Raw genomic sequence first — 17069 nt, forward strand, 5'->3', positions numbered from 1 at the left:
GAGACTCCGAGTATTCTTCGGCAGCGTCTCGTGAAATTGAAACTCAACGTGACGCCGTACTTGTCTTCGCCTTCGCCAGCGCACACAGCAGTATATGAGCATCCCAACGGCAATCGTCAACAGGGCTCCCACACCTGCAGCAGATCCGGCTATGGCGATGTTCCGAGATGAAAGAAATCTCGAATCCTTCGAAGATGTGGCACTAGCAGATGGAGGTGTAGTCGATGCCCTCGGGGTGTTGCGCCGTTCGTATGATGCAACGGTGCCTGTAACGGTAGTCATCGAGGAGAATACATCTGGGGAAGTTGAGCCGTCGATAAAATCAATTGTCCGTGTGGCCATGGCGTCCGTGGACCGCCCAAGCTCTTCACGTTGATTCTTTTGCTGAGCTCGCCGGAGTCATCTGCTTGACGTGGTCTGTAGAGAGGAGCGCCAGTCGAAGGGTTTGACACCGGGTGTGGCAACATGCAAGATACAAAGAATGCGATGGAAAATCAATTACCTGGCGAGACAGATACAAATTATCGGGCCAAGTGCTTGCATATTTCATATGGAGATGACTCTGAAGGCACTTGCACTTGGACAATCTACCGGAACCCGCAGCTCGACCGCAACACGAAGGTCTAGACACTCAGCCCGTTCAATCAAAGTGTTCTACATTTCGATGACTCTATTTCACAGACACACACGGCCACGCCGTTAATTTTTCGGGACTGTAGTAGTAGCACTGCCCCGAAATTTCAAAGCACTACTGTACGCATTTCCCCCAGGTCCAACGATCACTCTACGGCGGGCAGAAACTAAGCACGGTAGCAAATACGTATCTGGAGCAATGTGAACTAGCGGTATCCCAAAGTTGTTGCCACAGGGGTTTCGCGAGCCTGCTCGGTTGACATGCATATGCGTGCGAACCAGAGAGTGTCCCGGGGAGTCTAGGCGAGAGCTGAATGAGGCTGAGCCTAGTGAGTGGTTCTGATGGCTCTGATGGGAGTCAGATGTGGAGAAATGCCGACCATCGATAGGCCAGCAGGGATCCAGACCACTTGCCTTCTCGGGGGTCATGAGCAAGGCGCGCTAGATGCAGACCGCTCTCTGCTTACGAAATTCATATGGCATGACTGTTGCCTCCTTATTAGTACAAGATGCGCTCTCATATTCGAGCTTATAGAGGTGAAGCCGTCATGTCAAACAGGAGTTGCCCCTTCATAAGGTACTATCCGAGAATCTATCTATGGCGGGTCTGGGAGCAGCACCGCCGAGGTCCCTGAACCCTGCTCATGCTGCTGCAAGCTATTTGCACAGATGCTGATATAGGCCCTTCCAGTCGTTGAGGCCACTTGCTTCACCGCTTTGCAAAGATATTGGGACTCGACAGGTTCGTAACACGAGCTGCGAGCCCCAAGCAGACCCGGGTTGCCTACGTCGGGATAACCCCTGAAGAGTGATTGATTATGCGAGATCAGCCACAGAACCCATATTTGGCGCCCGCATAGTTCCGCAATTGCTCAGAACAGCCCTTCCTCTCGTGGCCTAGATTTGAACGATCACCTCCCGCCCTTCATCTTCTCTCGTCTAGCAACACGTTCTGTAAGCCGCTGAAGTGCTGTCCTGACTTCACCCTTGGGAAAACCATTGATGTCGTAATAGCCAGGGGCGATATCAAGTAGCCATTCTCCTCGAACGCTAGTGACTGTCCGAATATAGTTCTTACTCGTAAGCACGAATTCGTTGTAAACAACCCATTCGCTTTCCTGGCCGAGAACCGTGCTAGGATGCAAAAGTACGGTCTGATTGTCCTTGACTGTTGTGTAAGTCTTCCCATTGGCCTCTTTCTTGGCGACTTGCATGAAAAATCCTGAAACGAGAGCTCGTCGAATGTTTTCGTAATATTTCTTGTCTTCAAAAGGCGTCGACATCAACTCCAACTCCTCCCGTTCCATTATGCGTTTGAGTTGCAGGCGCACATTGTCGGCAGACTGGAGAGCGCGAAGGCTGAGGAAGTGATCATGGCACCATTGTCGCGGATTAGCCTGTGCTTCAGGTCCTTTGTAGGCATGATAGACATTCAGCAAGGTCAAGTGATCACCGTCAGGATGGGCGAATAAATTCTTCATCTCATCTGCTCGTTTGCGGGCAGAAGCTGGTCGCACAAAGATTTGAGGTACCGAAAGCAAAGCCACCAAGCTTAGAATTTCGTTCGAGCAGTAGAATTCCGGGGATGAGATAAGCATGACTGCCAGTGCTGGATCCAAAGGAAACTCGGAAGCAAGTCTGCCCATGGTGGTTAGATTGCCATCGTCGTCCAAACAGGCTAAGTAGTTCAATTCTTCCAAAGCTCGCATGAGAGTTTCCGGAGCAGGAGGATCCATCAGATCGAAATGGACAAGATCATCAATTCCGAGCTTCTTCAACTCCAGGACTGTGGATGACAAGTTTGATCTTAACACTTCAGGATAGGTTTGCTCGATGAGCTCTTTCTTGAAAGCTCCCTCGGTGTAAAGTCTGAAGCATTTACCAGGACGAGTACGACCGGCACGACCGGCTCTCTGTTGAGCAGATGCCTTGGATATCGGTGAGACCAATAGAGACTCGACACGAATACGTGGGTTGTACACTTTCTGCTTGGCAAAGCCAGGATCAACCACGTAGACGATACCATCGATAGTCAAAGACGTCTCGGCAATGTTGGTGGCGATGATGCATTTTCGTCCTGCTCTCCCGCCTGGCTTACGGGGAGGTGGCGCTGGCTCGAAGATTCTCTGTTGTTGAGCTGGAGGCAACGAGCCGTACAGAGGATAGACTTTCATCGGGCCGGCATCAGCCTCACGGATCATTTCGTCGGCTTCGAGGGATATCTTCCGGCATGCATCTTCGATTTCTTCCTCTCCAGTTAAGAACAGAAGAATGTCTCCTTCAGGCTCGGTGGCGTGTATCTGCAGGACTGTTCTAATTGCAGCCTCCACATAGTCTCTCTCGGGTTCAGGAGTGTAGAAGATTTCGACAGGGTGTGTGCGACCAGGAACAGCCAACAGCGGCGCATCGTTGAAATATCGCTGAAACTTCTGTGCGTCAAGAGTGGCAGACATGATGATCAGTTTCAAGTCTGGCCTGCGTAGCACCACCTCTTTTAGTAGGCCCATCAACACGTCGGTGGCCAATGTCCGCTCGTGGGCTTCGTCGAGTATGATGGTGCTGTACCGCTTCAATTCATGGTCGTTCATGGCTTCTCTCAGAAGCATACCGTCCGTCATGTATTTGAGTATGGTCTTCTGGCTTGTCATGTCCTCAAATCTGATGCTGTAACCGACTTCTTGCCCAAGTTTGACATCCATTTCATTCGCCACACGCTCTGCTACCGACATGGCCGCTACTCGTCGTGGTTGTGTACAGGCCACCAGCTTGCGTTCTTGTTGCGGCAGGTCATCATAGAGGACAAATTGTGGTATTTGTGTAGTCTTTCCGGAACCAGTCTCACCCACGAAGACCAGGATTTGAGACTTCTGGTACAATTGGAGAAACTCGTCTCTTTGCGCATGTACAGGAAGGTCTCTCCTCGTTCGTAGAATGGAGAAGTAGCGTTCAGAGAAGGGTTGACCAGTAAACGGGTTCGTCTTGCCGTCTTCACAGGCGCGAGCAAGCGCAGCGGTGGTTTTGTGTCTTTGCAATTTTGATAGAGGGCCGTCATTTGCCGGGGTCGAGTAGCCATTGCTATAGCCATTCGACTCATTGTCATTCCAATGGGCAAGATAAGGATTGGTCTCAGGATTCATGTCGCCTGATGTCTTTTGGCGTTTCGAAGGCGCACCGTCAGGATTGCCAGGGTGTTTTCCAGCCATTGCGCTGTACGGCGCAGGCCCCAAAGGCTGGTTGATGGAGGGTGCGAAGGTGAGTAGAGGAAGGCGCAAATTCCAAAGAAGTGTGTTTGGGAGCGCAACGAGGCTGAAACCAGTGGCAAGACACAATTCGTCTAGGTGACCAACTCCTCTAGACTGTCGCAGTCTATGATCTATACAGTTGCGCCGAGAGGGACATCCGATGGCGAGGGAGAAAAAAGTTGCCGGGGGATTGTTATTGAGTCAGTTGAGCCATTTTGACGGATTTTCTATGACTCGGCGAATGACACATCTTCTACGGTGGAGCGTATAGAGAGTCATGTGCAGCGCCTTTCTCCTGAAGACATGAACTCGACGAGCAGTTAGTTGTCCATTGTTCGTCCATGTCATATACCTAGGCTACTGAGGCTCTTCACGTCTCGACTTTGACAGAAAAACTCGCGGAAGAGCATTGGCAGTCTCTCGTAAGATGAGTGGTTTTGTTTTGCTATTGCTACTCAAAAGGACTGAGGCCGAGTTTTTCCTTTCCGACCGTCTTTCCATCAATGACACGCAAACGTGGTATTCCCGTTGGTGAAGAGGGTGGCACCATGGGATCATCCCTTCGCGGTCTCCACGTTGCAGCTCTCTGGCTGTTCAACTCATGGCCGCCATTCGCCATCCCGCTGAATGGACATTTGCTCTGCTCGTTACTCAGTCGGACCTGTTCCATTGTCCGTCCTAGACTGGTCGTACTCTTTTCCGAGGATATGGATGACGCTGTCCCATCAATAGAGCTGTCGTCCTCGTCTACCTTGCCCAACACTCTCTTGCCGTTCACGTACCCTTCTGGCTGTTGTGCTTCGGCTTGCAATTCATCGTTCCAGTCTGAATCGGCGAACTCTTTACCATCCTCAATGTGCCATTTTGCCATCAGGTCATTCTGGATCCAGATCACTTTGCCGATAGCCCTGACGATCGCGATCTTCTGTGTCAGATCCAGTCGGGGGTGCGACAGAATAGCCTCCGTCATCGAATCCTGTATATAACCCAAACAGGCACCGAGGAATATGTAGTCGACATGAAGAGGGTTCTTCCGGCCTTTACCCACATGCATCAATCTGCACAATGTTAGTTGCCCTTTCGAAAGTCGCTGCCTAGTTTAGACACACCCAACTTTGTCCAGATACTGCCAATACTCCATTTTACTAGGATCGGAATTGAGCTTTGTGAGATACCATCTCAGGAACATCTTCCTGTGCCTAATCTGAGCATCTTCTTCACCGATCCAACGGTCCGGGTCTTCCTCGTTACGACTGTCTCTGGTGCTGAAGACTCTAGCAGTGATGTCGTGCCGCAGTAGCTTCTTGTAGACCATGTTCACGATCGCTGGTATTATGGCTTTGATATACTTCTGTCCCTCGCTAAGGGCAGCCACATCATCTGCCCGAGTATGAGAGGAGGAGCGTCCGACACAAGGGTCAATGACTACAAATGCTTACCTGCACCAAATTCAAGAAATTGCTGTAGGTAGAAAACTCGAGCAGGCAGCGAGGTGTAAAGTTCTCTTCGGTCAACATGTTCCATCCCTTTTGGCATCGTCGCCATCGTGTAGACAAGCCTTCTCAGAATCTAAGAGGCCAAAGAAAGACTGGTTCTATGACAAACAAAATTCAGCACTGCGTTTGGACCTTTTGGGTTTGAGGACAGCGGGTGGGATGGGTAGACCAAAAGCGAACGTACTGATATTATACCCATGGCTCATTCATATATCGAGCCCACACACTGGACCCTGCCGCTAGCAGATCACTCACCTGGTAGGCCCTTCTCGCCTTGACCATTAGGATGACCCACAGAACACGTGTAAACGCGTGGCGTGACTCTTCTCGAACATCGTTCGATACGCGAAACACGTAGAGATAGCAACCATAACGCCACTTGAAACGAGAACGACATGTTTCGGAGCTCCCCCGACGCAGCCGGGGCTCGCAACAGAACATTTGAAAAAGTATCAACGTAGTGACCTCACCGGGGGATGAGAAGATATCCTACCCATGCTCGAGTAACCTACAGAACTTTCCCGCATACATCGTAGAGAAAAAGCGAGAACTTCATCAGCAGCTGTTGCTGGAGTACTTTGACGGTATACAATACTCACTGAGCTTCTCGTCTGGACTCATACAAGCGCCATCCGAAAACCCTTCACCGCCGGGTAACTGGTCGCGCGACATTCGAAGGCCCTCTTTTATTTGCACAGTAAACAAGAACAAGAGGATCCGTTAGACTGCGTTTAGTATCCGGGTCCAGGGTGTCGGTAAACTTGCACGACTTGGTATACCAATGTCAGGTTATTCAACTGAACTTCGCGACCGATCCGGCTCGTATGCTCCATCAAAGTAAGCCACGCACGACGCTCGAGGTTCGAAGGAGTCTCGAAGACTCAGATACTCTCGCCTAAAAAGTGGATCGATGTCTGCCTCAGGCCAGTCTTGCAGATCGGGCCTTATGTGCGAAGTCCACCAGTGCATGCAAGTGAAATTGACGATGGGACTTTAACGGACGTGAAGGAGGACTGTGTGAATACTAGTACCTGCCGGGAGGATTCGGAGACTGTTGGTGCTACAACGTGCCGAAAGGACCAGGGCTGGAAGCTGAAACAAATCCACCGGCTCCGCGCCCGATGCTGCACAAAAGATTGTACTGTTGTTAGCCACCAATATGAGCGAAACATGCGTGGATCAAAACTTGAAGAGCCTGAAAATAGCAGACACTCTTTGAACGAGACGGGACCCTCAATCGTATCGTCGCTGCTTTAGGCTCTTTCATCAGAATTCGGAATGCGATAACGATAGAGAATCCCGGCAAAACTTCCCTTTCCACATCTCCGGCCTGGATCCCCACGGTCGTCATTGGCAGCCCCGCTGTCAATAGAGCAAGACCCAAAAGTGTTGCTTCCTGAAGAGCTGCTGGTTCCTTTTTTCATTCCTCCGTGTTTGTGTAGCTCGTTACCTTTAGGATTCACTCTATCTCTTGTCGAGCCTCGCCATAACCTTCCATCACCTAGCCAGAAAGTATCCCAACAAGACACTCACCGCCGCCGAGATGGGTCGCAAGTTCTTCGTCGGAGGAAACTTCAAAATGTATGACCAGACCAGCAGGAGCAACAGCGTGTATCCTTTGGCCATCTTACTAACATGGTCTTCTTCTAGGAATGGGACTATCAAGTCCATCAAAGAAATTGCCCACAACTTGTCCACCTCGAAGCTCGGTACGGTTTTTTCTTCATGCTCTTCCGGTTCCTTTTCGTGTCGAGACACAAGGCTCAACTAGGATGTGTACAATCACCCTCCTGGGAGCACAGAAAGACTGATATCCATTATTGCTTTGTCTAGACCCTAACACCGAAGTCGTTGTTGCTCCTCCGTCTTTGTACCTCCTGCTCGCCCGAGAGCACCTTTCTCCGAACATCGAAGTGGCAGCTCAGAATGTATTCGACAAGCCGAGCGGTGCCTTTACAGGAGAAATTTCCGTCAACCAGCTGAAGGACAGCAATATTACGTGGACATTGCTAGGCCATTCCGAGCGCCGTACCATTCTCCGTGAACAAGATGACTTTGTAGCTTGCAAGGCAAAGGCTGCTCTTGATGGCGGTATTGGTGTCATTCTGTGCTGCGGTGAGAGTCTCGAGGAGAGGGAGAAGGGAATCACCGTCGATGTGGTGACGAGGCAGCTAGAAGCAGTCAACAAAACCATTGGCAAGGACGGCTGGAAGAATGTTGTCATTGCATACGAACCCATCTGGGCCATCGGAACCGGCAAGGTTGCCACAACAGGTACGTTATAATGGCCTGGCTACCACTATGATACTGACCGCATCTATAGAGCAAGCACAAGAAGTCCACGCAGCCATCAGAAAGTGGCTGGGCGAGGCCGTCTCTGCCGAAGCAGCTGAAGAGACGAGAATCATCTATGGCGGTAGTGTGAACGAAAAGAATTGCAGAGAGTTGGCGAAGCAACCTGACGTTGACGGATTCCTTGTCGGCGGTGCTAGCTTGAAGCCTGAATGTGAGTATCTGTGAAGAGCACAGTCATTGATGAGGAGCTAATGGATATCTTGCAGTTGTCCAAATCATCAACGCCAAGGCCTAGAGTTGAGAACACCGAGTGGTATTGCCAGTAACCAGAAAAAGGCATTGGAGAAGGTAACGATCTCGAGACGGTGGATATCCGTGCCGTAGAATTATTAATGTTCTGCGGTTTGACAACTAGGGCGAGGAAAATAACGCTCTCAAATGGGCCGTTCTCACGCCCGACATTAATAGGGATTCCTTATGACTATAGCTTTACTTTCATACAGGTTGGACAGAAATTACCAGCCCCAATCGCAGCAACGCCGCCCACCATCGCGAAAGACTCCCACCCTAGCCTTGTCATCGACTTTTACCATCAGCCTTCAACTTCAGTTTCATTTCACACATTCCCCAGCCAAGGTTTGTCCATGTAAATCTCAATCCTGAGATTGAATTTTGTTGTCTCCTCTCACAACCTCCGAGTAGCTTGGAGGAGCTCCAGGCTCTTCGGTTCCTGCTCCCACACTTGGGCCCTGTGGTTGACCTGCAGGTGGTGGTGCAGGTCTATTGCTTCCCTCCCCACTCCCATTGCCAGTTTGCGCAGGACGATCCTGAGGCTTCGGCGGCAGAGGGGCAGGCCGATTGTGTCCTTGTCCTTGTCTTTGTCCTTGCTGGGTGCCGTAGTCTCGTCTATTGGGCTCGTGCCGGATGTAGTAGTACGTGACCCTTGCTCCCTCGGCGTCTTGGATGGGCTCGTAGTCGTAATCTCGTTCAGGGTTGCGGGCGATGATGTACCAAGCGTGGATCAGGCCGGGTACATAGCCCAACATGCATAGGAGGATGTTGATCAGCGAATCGCAGGAGCAGATGCCCGACTTGATCCAGACTAGAGATTTCAATCGGTGTCAGTTAATTGCGCAAGCTCTAGCAGAACGCGCGCAGGCATCCAGCAGGGAAAGATGGGGGGTCGACAAACCCGCGATAGGTGGGAAGAGCACGGCCAGGAGCCCCAGAAAGAGGTCGCCGCACGACATGATGATGATGGTACGTCTCTCGGTGTACTCTGCGTTCGCCGGCATGTAAGTCAGTCAATTGAGTGTATGACAGAATGGCGCAAGGAAGGTCGTTCTTTGATATTTTTGCGGTCAACAAGAAAGCAACAAGAAAAGCAGGTGCCTGAAGTAGAGTACGATGCTTGAGGCGTAGTTTACAAGGCTGCGCGATTATTCAACCCGAGGAGAGAGCAAAATGACGTGCCATGGGACCTACAGGGACCAGTATTGTTGCGGACAAAAAGCAGCGTGTAATCACCAAGTTTCGGGCTCGTGTCAGTACTCACGTGATCCGGGACTTCAATTGCCTCGGTTCAGCGGCTCAATGGATTCGAATTCGTGATGCCGAAACTTGGGGGCACCGAATCCTTGAAATCAATCCCCAGATTTCTTTGATTACTCTGGGCATTCCTGTGGTTCTCTCATCTGTGATTGCCGTTCAAGGGATCAGCTTACCTGCACGGTACTCTCGGGACCGGCTCTACTGAAAGAGTGAGCTTCTTCATTTTATATCCAGCAGCGGCTAGGCTAGCTTTCCCCTCAGATCTGCCTTATTGAATACTCCTCTGTCCTCCTCTCTCCATCGCGGTTCCCCCCTTCAGTCTTTCTCCTCCGTCGTAGAAATCTTCCCCTTGGGTCCCCAGCGCAACCATGTCAAGCACTGAATCCACGCATCCCGACCCCGGCGTCGTCCCTCAGACCTCATCCGAGGTCAACAAGGGCCAAGTCGACCCGGTCAAGCCCTCTCAGACCCCCGGCCTGGCGAAACTACCCACCGACGTCAAGACCACCATCTCCAAAGCCGACGAGATCATTTTGCGCCTCAGCAAGTAAGTCGGATTTCCCCCTCTTCTTTTTCACTGTTCCGCGCTCCGTGGTGCCTGCCATCCAAGGGCTGGCCGCCCACCCACCCTCAAATAGCCTCGACTAACCCAAGAAACCTCGCAGACTGATCAAGACCACCGCCGGCCTCGGCGCCGCCCTCTCGACACTCAACTACTCGATCTACCTGGCCGCGTACCTGCACGCACAAGCACCGACCCGCGCCGCCGTTTTAGGCTATCTATCGCGCCTCCTCGGCCGGACGGCATCACCGTCCAAATTCCTCCCACCGTCGGCCCTCGCGCCGCCCGCAGGGACCCCATCATCCTTCCTCACACCGCTGGGCTCGCTCCTCTCCGACACACGCACGACGCTGCGACTCACGGGCCTGATCCCGTTGTACATCTGGCTCAAGAGTCTTACGTCGCGCAAGGCCGCGGCCGAAATGGACCCGTCCCTGCGCCGCGTCGCCCTGCTCCAATGCTCGGGCTACATCGCGTTCCAACTGCTCGAGAACATCTACCACCTCGCGGGCAAGGGCGTCGTGCCCATGACGCTGATCGAAAAGCGCGGCGGCATCAACAAGTGGGTCGCGTGGAGTTGTCGGGCCTGGTTGGTCGGTGTGGCTACGGACTTTCTGCGTCTCTGGCGCGAGGCCCAGATCGAGAAGGAGAGCCCTCCCAGGAGCGCTCAGGAGAAGGAGTCTTTCGAGCGGAAGTGGTGGAATGAGTTTATGGTCGCGACCTATTGGTTGCCCGTGGCCGTGCATTACAGTCTGTACCCGGTCGGGATCAAGGGGTTCAATACGGGTCTTGTGGGCTTCTTCGGCCTCATGGCGGGCTTGAATAACTTCAGGACCCAGTGGGCTGCCACAGCTTGAGGACGGGAAGCCTTTGAGGACGGTTTGTCTTGTAATTTGGACAGGCGGATACCATTTCATTGCAGAATCATGCTTGGATATATGACAAAGCTATGTACATGTCTGTGTGGGGCGCCATATTGCCAGATCCTGCATCGAAAATTGTTCATATCAGCTCCCCAGGACACAAAATGTCATGACGAGGTCAAGTTGAAGATATTTGACTTCTCGGCCGTGTAGTCGTTCCGGCTCCAATGGCCACACAGTCGCTCTTGTGCGACTATAAAGATCCAGACGGAGTCCAAAGTAGTGATACTGCATTCATCCACCTGGCCAACTGTGGTTGTCAGGCAAATCGGCGCTGTGAAGTAGCATAAGGCTCGGGTGTGATTTGTGTTGTCCTGCCAAAAGCACCCATTGCACAGCATGATGGCCGATCGATTGGTAGACCGGGAGTTGACCACATTCATTTCATGATCTTATGTCGTCAGACCAACAGAAGCAGCTTCGTGGCATGGTTCAGGCCTTTCTTGCATGAATATAGAGCTTGGCCGCCTATTGAGGCTGGCCAAAGCAGTGCTTTACCGCATTGATGGATTGAGGCTCTCGAATCTTACTCCGATGAAACGATTCTTCCGATCGCTCCGAGACTTTGTAGAAGAGATTGTGCAACCTGTCGTTGAGTAGCGATTTTGCGTGGTTCGCCAGCCTGGTCTCATCCTGGGTCCAGTGAATCGTAATGCATCTCGAGACAAGCCGACATCTTCTCCGACCAGAAGAACCTGTATAGGACAATCTCAAGGTCTGTCCACGTCAGACCATACATGATGGAGGCCTTGAGCTTTTTGATACACAATATACCCTCTGCAGTCAACTTGTTGCTTGTTGTCGTCCAGGACCACACGAGCATGGCTGCAACCCAAATCAGACAGGTTGCCTCAGCTGCACTATCCGGTTTCGCAGTCCATATGTCACATTGGAGTCTTTTCCGACAGGTATCATACAGCACGGTATTGCTGCGGGTTGGAGTAAAGTTGCTGCTGCAGTGTATGATGAGCGCAAGAACCAGGAGTCTTTCCATGCTGGCACCATCTACATCCGGCTCACTTAAACACGGGCAAGCTTCCTGGAAATCCGAATAGCGCCGCTTCTGCGTCTTGAAGAGGTCGGGCGATCGAGCCACCGATGCCGCTTTCCTTTTCATTTGAGCCTTCTGAGTCCGGGTCAGTACTTCCAAGACTTGAATGGACAATTTGCCAAGGTGGGCAAGGGCCTGGAATCCAGTTGGAAGGGATCTGGCCATCTCAAGGTTGTCGCCCGAAAGAGGCAACTCGGGATAGATGGATACGACTTCTTGACGTTCGTCGGCGAAAATAGTGCTGCCTTCTGCTATGGACCAGAATCCTTCTCGTCTGCGATAATGGTCAGTTCTTTGATAACCAGCACACCACTTTGATGTCTTACTGCAATAGTAGGCATTTGTCCATGCCCCCGTGACCGAGCTTGTCAAGTCCACCACATGCTTTAACCATGCATTTGAGAGCCTGCTTGTGCTTTTGATGAGACTGCCCATCCCCAATTGCTTTCTATGCTCGGCGTTAGCTTCGTGACTAGACAGGCCTTAGAGAGAGGGGGTGTCTAACCGCAATAGCAGCCATGAAGGATACGGCTGTAATGGAGATATCATCACCGGCACTGTCGGACTTGGCCAGTCGCTTGCGTATTCGTGACAAGGCGACGCCCAAAGCGGTCAAGACTTCTTCTGACGGCTTAGCATTTGAGTCGCAAGATAACTCCCTGACCCTCAGAGTGAGGCAGACTCCTGTGTAAGCGAAGTCAGGATCTGACATCAATTCGAACCAATATCCATTGTAGATATTGGTGATATTGAAGAGCTCGTAAACAGCAGAGTGAGCGGGAACTGTGACGCCGGAGACTGTCACGTTATTAGTCGGGTGAAGGAGGGAGATACATGGGAGGAACATACAATAATCGACAGAAGCTGCAAGAAGATGAGGATGTTCTGTCGCTATGCAATTGAAAGGATCAGTCCTTGTGCCACGGAAGTAAGGGCCAGCATCTAGGGCTGGGGACTTCGAAGTCAGGGTTCGCGCTGGTGGGTATTTGGAGTCTCGAGAGCAGTCTGGGGGTTCATCTTCGGCATCGCCATGAGAAATCGATGATGGCGATGCGAATGTGATGCTGGACGCTGGCGAAAGAGCTGTCTTGATGGACGCCGTATCGAAAATGGATGCCGGCGAAGGTGCTGACTTGACAGATGACGTCTCGGAATTGGGCGGTCTGCGACGCGCCTTTCTGTGGTGGCCGACGATTGCAGCATGCGACCTTATCTCAGCTTCTTGCGCCGCATTGTCCTTTCGCGAGTGAGTGGCCGGAGAGGTTTGGACGAAAAACAGCTTCACCATTGTGATTGTATGATTTGACAGAAGGAAGTTGAAGCGTCAGACGCGGATCTCTAACGTAGAGCCTCACTTCATCATGAGTAGTTCCGGCTTCCGGACAGGGTTTGGATGCTCCTTGAGGTGAGATGTTGTCGGGTTCCAGTCGCTATCAGCATTCCCGGATGGAGACTTGGATGACTCGATAAGAGAGTCACAATGGCGGTCTCGTCGCGACTTTGCTCGACAGCGCGCTTTCGCTAAGAGACCAGTGATGGCGGTGCGTACGGTTTAGATTGACCAAGACGGATTTCGGTGGTGATTTCCTGATGTGGGCATCATGGGGAGGCGTGGGAGGCAGTCTCAGCAGTGGGAGCCTGGTGAGCGACACGGGGTCGTCCACGCGAGAAATCGCAACAGGCAAAAGGTGTCCAGGGTGCCGGGAGGACCAGTACCTTCTGGGGCAAAGCTGTAGCCTGGTGCAGCCATTGATGCTCCTGATGCGAATTGAAACAGACCATCACTGTCATCGCCGGGGCCATGATGAGTAATCCTTTCGAGAAGATAACCCTTTTGATGCCCGTGTCTGTTGTTGATTGTCTCTTCCATTGGCTTTTATCCATTTCCAAATCCGTTTGACTGCAGCTTTAAGAATCGTCGGTTACAATCTAGACGACAACGACTCCGGCATCTATACACCAGCGTTGGACGCTCTTTCGTTTAGGCGATGTTGGACCACGACAGTCGCAACAGTTCATGCAAGGGTGGCATGGGTCAGAGAAATCTTCAACACCATGCTGAGCATTTCAAAAACGTATACTGATCTATTCCATCACGCACCTAATATGCCACAGATCCTTCAAGTCCGACTTATTCTCCTCCCAATCGACTCCTTCCCATCTTTTCTCCAGAACAGCCCTGTTTTCCTGCAATTGCCCCTTCAGCTCATCCCAGTTGACGCTCAACAACCTGCCATTCCTCTTCACCCACTCCCCGTTGATCATGACCGACCTCACGTCGCTTGCCATGCAATGCGTTACGAGGGCCGCAGAATAATCCACAGCCGAAATCATACTCGGGGTATCCGTCCTGATGAGCACTACGTCGGCGAATTTGCCTGCCTCCAGACTTCCGATTTCCGATTCCATGTGTATGGCCGCTGCGCCGCCCAACGTGGCCATGTACAACACTTCATCAGTCTTCGCAGGGACGAGGTCAGGTAATTTCCCGCGCGCATGGTATTTCGCATTCTCGCGGAGTCGCTTCTCCTGCAGAGCAAGACGCATCGTGAAGAACGGATCGCCAGAACATATAGCGGGCGAGTCGACGCCCAGCCCGGCACGACAGTCGGACTGGTGAAAGTCGAGGCCAGATGGGTGGCCATGGGACATTGCCATTTCAGACTCTGGCGTGCACACGATTCCGATGTCGTGCTGTTTGACCCATCTGATCTCTTCGGCGCCAGGATCACAGGTATGTGAGAGCGTGACTTTGGGGAGTGGCATATCGTTGTCCCTCAAGTAAGTCAGCGCAGGCAAATTGTATCGCGGCACGTCGTGCATCGTCGTAGGAATATTGTTCTTCTTCGCGAAGGTCAAGATTTCGCGACTAATCTCCTGCGGGATATGGTGCATCATGTCGAAGCCCAGGCCCAGCTTGACCCGGCCATCGTTGGCAGGGCCGCCCAGGGGACGCTCTGTGGCCAGCTGCTTGATCATATCGATCTGCTTGGCGTGCTGTACGGACATATCAGGCAGAGTCAGTGGGTTGAGAGACACGGGGATGGCGAATGGCGCGGCGCAATACACGCTCCTGATCCCGGACTCGAGGGTGGCTTTGATGCATTGACGTGCACGGTTAAGTGTTGTCACGGCGTGAGAGTGGTCCATGACTGTGGTCACTCCCGAATAGATCGCCTCGGCACAGCCAGAGAGTTGCGAGAGGTACATGTCCTGCGCGTCAAGGAAGACCATCCGTCCTTGGAGGAGGTGTGCGCAGTACTCGAGCAATGTGTGGTTGCCGACTGTAGAGCGAAGCTGGGATTGAAAGACGTGGCGATGGCCGTCGATGAAACCTGGCGTGACGATGTGGTCAGAGGCGTCCACCACTTCGACAGATTGGAGGTTGTCCAGAGATAGATTTGGGCCGATCTTGGTGATGCGTTGGCCTTCGACCAGGATGTCTAGTTGAGGAAAGGAGGATTTCTTGTCATGGTCGAAAAGGAGGACACGCCCGCCCTTGATCAGATATCTCGAAGCCATCCTGTCTGGAGAAACTTCCTTCAGGTCTTGCTCGTGGAAGGGAAAAGGATAAAGGGGTCGACAGCCAGCTAGTACGCGAATCAACACTCAGGCACCTAGGTATTGGACGTTGCTGAGAGCAAGTAACCCAGGGCCAGGAGACTCGATTCGCTTTTTATACCCGAACCCATGCCCGCCAGTCCCTGATTCTCGTTTACGGCCCCGGGCTTGCTAGGTTGGACGTACTATGTACGGCATTTTCATCTCCACAAACGACACGGTCTGCTGCTCTTGTTCTCCACCGCCGCAGTTCTCGACGACAGAAGTACATGGGTGATAACCTAGTCTTCCCATAGCACTGGCCAACCCGAGTGGGTCGGGGAAAGACCGTTGAGTCCGTAGAGTCCATGTTATGGACGCTCACAGCCACCCCGCCCCATCAGACCCCGTAAGTTACGTCGTGGAACGTTCCGATCTGGGGAAAATGGTAATCCCTAGCTACCCAGGTACGTAGATACGTATAACATCTCCACACTCTCGGGTTACCTTGGTCATGCGTAATGTTCACACACCACAATGCTTGGTTCACAAGAAGTCATCCATTAACAATCCACCAACCGAACAACCCGTAATTGCACCGGACTACACTGCGCCGCCCAGTTTTCCGTGTACAAATTATAAAACTTCCCGCTAAGACATTGATAAAACGTCGTATTCCCTCCAAGCGCGAGCGACATCTGCCCTTGCCCTCCATCGCCAGCATCAACAGGACACACGCTCCAGCCCGCCGTGTATATCGCGCCAGACTGTGGCGGCCCGTCGAATTGGAACTGGAGATTCGATGCGATATACCCCGTGCGATTTTTCCCGTCGACAAGAACGCCGTCGTTTAGACTCAAGCGTAGCGTCGAATTCGTCAAGCACGAGACCAGCGTCAACGGTCTCGGTGGTGATGATGGCGCACTCTCGGCCGTACTTGTCGGGGATGATGTAGATATGCTCGTGCGGCTGCTCGACGTAGATATGTTGACCGAGGTAGTAGTAGACGGAACGGCGGCGGAAGCAGAAGCAGAAGCAGCGTCACCACCAGAAGGCGGGAGCAGCATGACTGGGCTGGCCGTGGGCCGCACTGATATGCCACATGCCTGCTCGAGGACAGTCGGCGGCTTGTCGCCGATCATACTTGTACTTGATGCCGTTGACGTAGCCGTAGCGGTAGCGCAGGCAGCAGACTGTTGTCCAGAGTAGCCGGCCGCGAAAGCGGCCGCCGAATTCTGAATCTGGCCATCCTCGATCTGCGACACAGGCGCCATAGTCAACGTGTGCATCCCTCCTTGCACCTGGCCGTCTCCAATCTGAGAAACGGCGGCCATCGTGAAGATCGGTGCGGGACGAGATCTGTAAATTTTTTGTCAGTGTCAAATCGGTAACGGACTTTCCAGAAACTCTTGATTTTTTCTCAAGGCTGGTATACAGAGTATAGTATCTTACTCGGATTCCTGTCTTCTCCTCGGTAGTGTCGCGCTGGTGGTCTCAGGCGTCGAAGTCGATATGTTCATGACTGCAATACCGAAAACGCCAGGATAGCTTCCTGTGCAACCCGGCTGCGACGGTGCTGAAGGTGATATCAGGGCTGTGACTGCTTGTGGAAGGGCGATCGGAGAAGCATTGGTATAATAGGCTGCAAAAACGAAGAAAAGATAGCACAGATCAATCATAGTTTCGTAGAGGTTGTGATGGAGAACGATAGACTCGATGGGCGTGGCCTGGTCTAGTCTGGTCTGATGGCATTGAAATCTTGAAGTCGACAAGTGA

The 17069-nt window shown here is 52.3% G+C and overlaps 7 protein-coding genes across 8 annotated transcripts; 2 read left to right on the plus strand and 5 right to left on the minus strand.

Annotated features, from left to right (window-relative positions):
• Nucleotides 1-1170: 1170 nt before the first annotated feature.
• Nucleotides 1171-4035, minus strand: PV05_00433 (pre-mRNA-splicing factor ATP-dependent RNA helicase PRP43). Its single transcript, XM_013465327.1, has one exon. The coding sequence runs from the start codon at nt 3834-3836 to the stop codon at nt 1545-1547; it is 2292 nt and encodes a 763-aa protein (XP_013320781.1). The 5' UTR covers nt 3837-4035; the 3' UTR covers nt 1171-1544.
• A 157-nt stretch (nt 4036-4192) lies between these two features.
• Nucleotides 4193-5535, minus strand: PV05_00434. Of its 2 annotated transcripts, XM_013465329.1 has the most exons (3): nt 5315-5535; nt 4985-5255; nt 4193-4933 (listed from the first exon to the last, which is right to left on the minus strand). In XM_013465329.1, the coding sequence occupies exons 1-3, from the start codon at nt 5418-5420 to the stop codon at nt 4327-4329; spliced, it is 984 nt and encodes a 327-aa protein (XP_013320783.1). In that variant the 5' UTR covers nt 5421-5535; the 3' UTR covers nt 4193-4326. The 2 variants fall into 2 exon arrangements, with proteins under 2 accessions (XP_013320783.1, XP_013320782.1); XM_013465328.1 differs by having other exon boundaries at nt 4985-5535.
• Nucleotides 5536-6534: 999 nt separating this feature from the next.
• PV05_00435 (triosephosphate isomerase) lies at nt 6535-8230 on the plus strand. Its single transcript, XM_013465330.1, has 5 exons — nt 6535-6952; nt 7022-7080; nt 7205-7645; nt 7695-7877; nt 7933-8230. The coding sequence occupies exons 1-5, from the start codon at nt 6915-6917 to the stop codon at nt 7959-7961; spliced, it is 750 nt and encodes a 249-aa protein (XP_013320784.1). The 5' UTR covers nt 6535-6914; the 3' UTR covers nt 7962-8230.
• On the minus strand, nt 8055-9138 carry PV05_00436 (uncharacterized protein). Its single transcript, XM_013465331.1, has 2 exons — nt 8859-9138; nt 8055-8768 (listed from the first exon to the last, which is right to left on the minus strand). The coding sequence occupies exons 1-2, from the start codon at nt 8959-8961 to the stop codon at nt 8320-8322; spliced, it is 552 nt and encodes a 183-aa protein (XP_013320785.1). The 5' UTR covers nt 8962-9138; the 3' UTR covers nt 8055-8319.
• A 157-nt stretch (nt 9139-9295) lies between these two features.
• PV05_00437 (uncharacterized protein) lies at nt 9296-10846 on the plus strand. The gene is made up of 2 exons (XM_013465332.1): nt 9296-9764; nt 9883-10846. Exons 1-2 carry the CDS (start codon nt 9586-9588, stop codon nt 10634-10636), a joined length of 933 nt encoding a protein of 310 aa, XP_013320786.1. The 5' UTR covers nt 9296-9585; the 3' UTR covers nt 10637-10846.
• Nucleotide 10847: 1 nt separating this feature from the next.
• On the minus strand, nt 10848-13295 carry PV05_00438 (uncharacterized protein). Its single transcript, XM_013465333.1, has 4 exons — nt 12603-13295; nt 12259-12551; nt 12080-12201; nt 10848-12027 (listed from the first exon to the last, which is right to left on the minus strand). The coding sequence occupies exons 1-4, from the start codon at nt 13039-13041 to the stop codon at nt 11331-11333; spliced, it is 1551 nt and encodes a 516-aa protein (XP_013320787.1). The 5' UTR covers nt 13042-13295; the 3' UTR covers nt 10848-11330.
• A 543-nt stretch (nt 13296-13838) lies between these two features.
• On the minus strand, nt 13839-16972 carry PV05_00439 (uncharacterized protein; the record flags this gene model as incomplete). The annotated part of the gene is made up of 3 exons (XM_013465334.1): nt 13839-15276; nt 15873-16652; nt 16746-16972. 3 exons carry the CDS (start codon nt 16970-16972, stop codon nt 13839-13841), a joined length of 2445 nt encoding a protein of 814 aa, XP_013320788.1.
• Between the last annotated feature and the right edge of the window lie 97 nt (nt 16973-17069).

The sequence above is a fragment of the Exophiala xenobiotica genome (genome assembly GCF_000835505.1).
Source record: "Exophiala xenobiotica strain CBS 118157 unplaced genomic scaffold supercont1.1, whole genome shotgun sequence".
In the NCBI taxonomy this organism is placed as follows: Eukaryota; Fungi; Ascomycota; class Eurotiomycetes; order Chaetothyriales; family Herpotrichiellaceae; genus Exophiala; species Exophiala xenobiotica.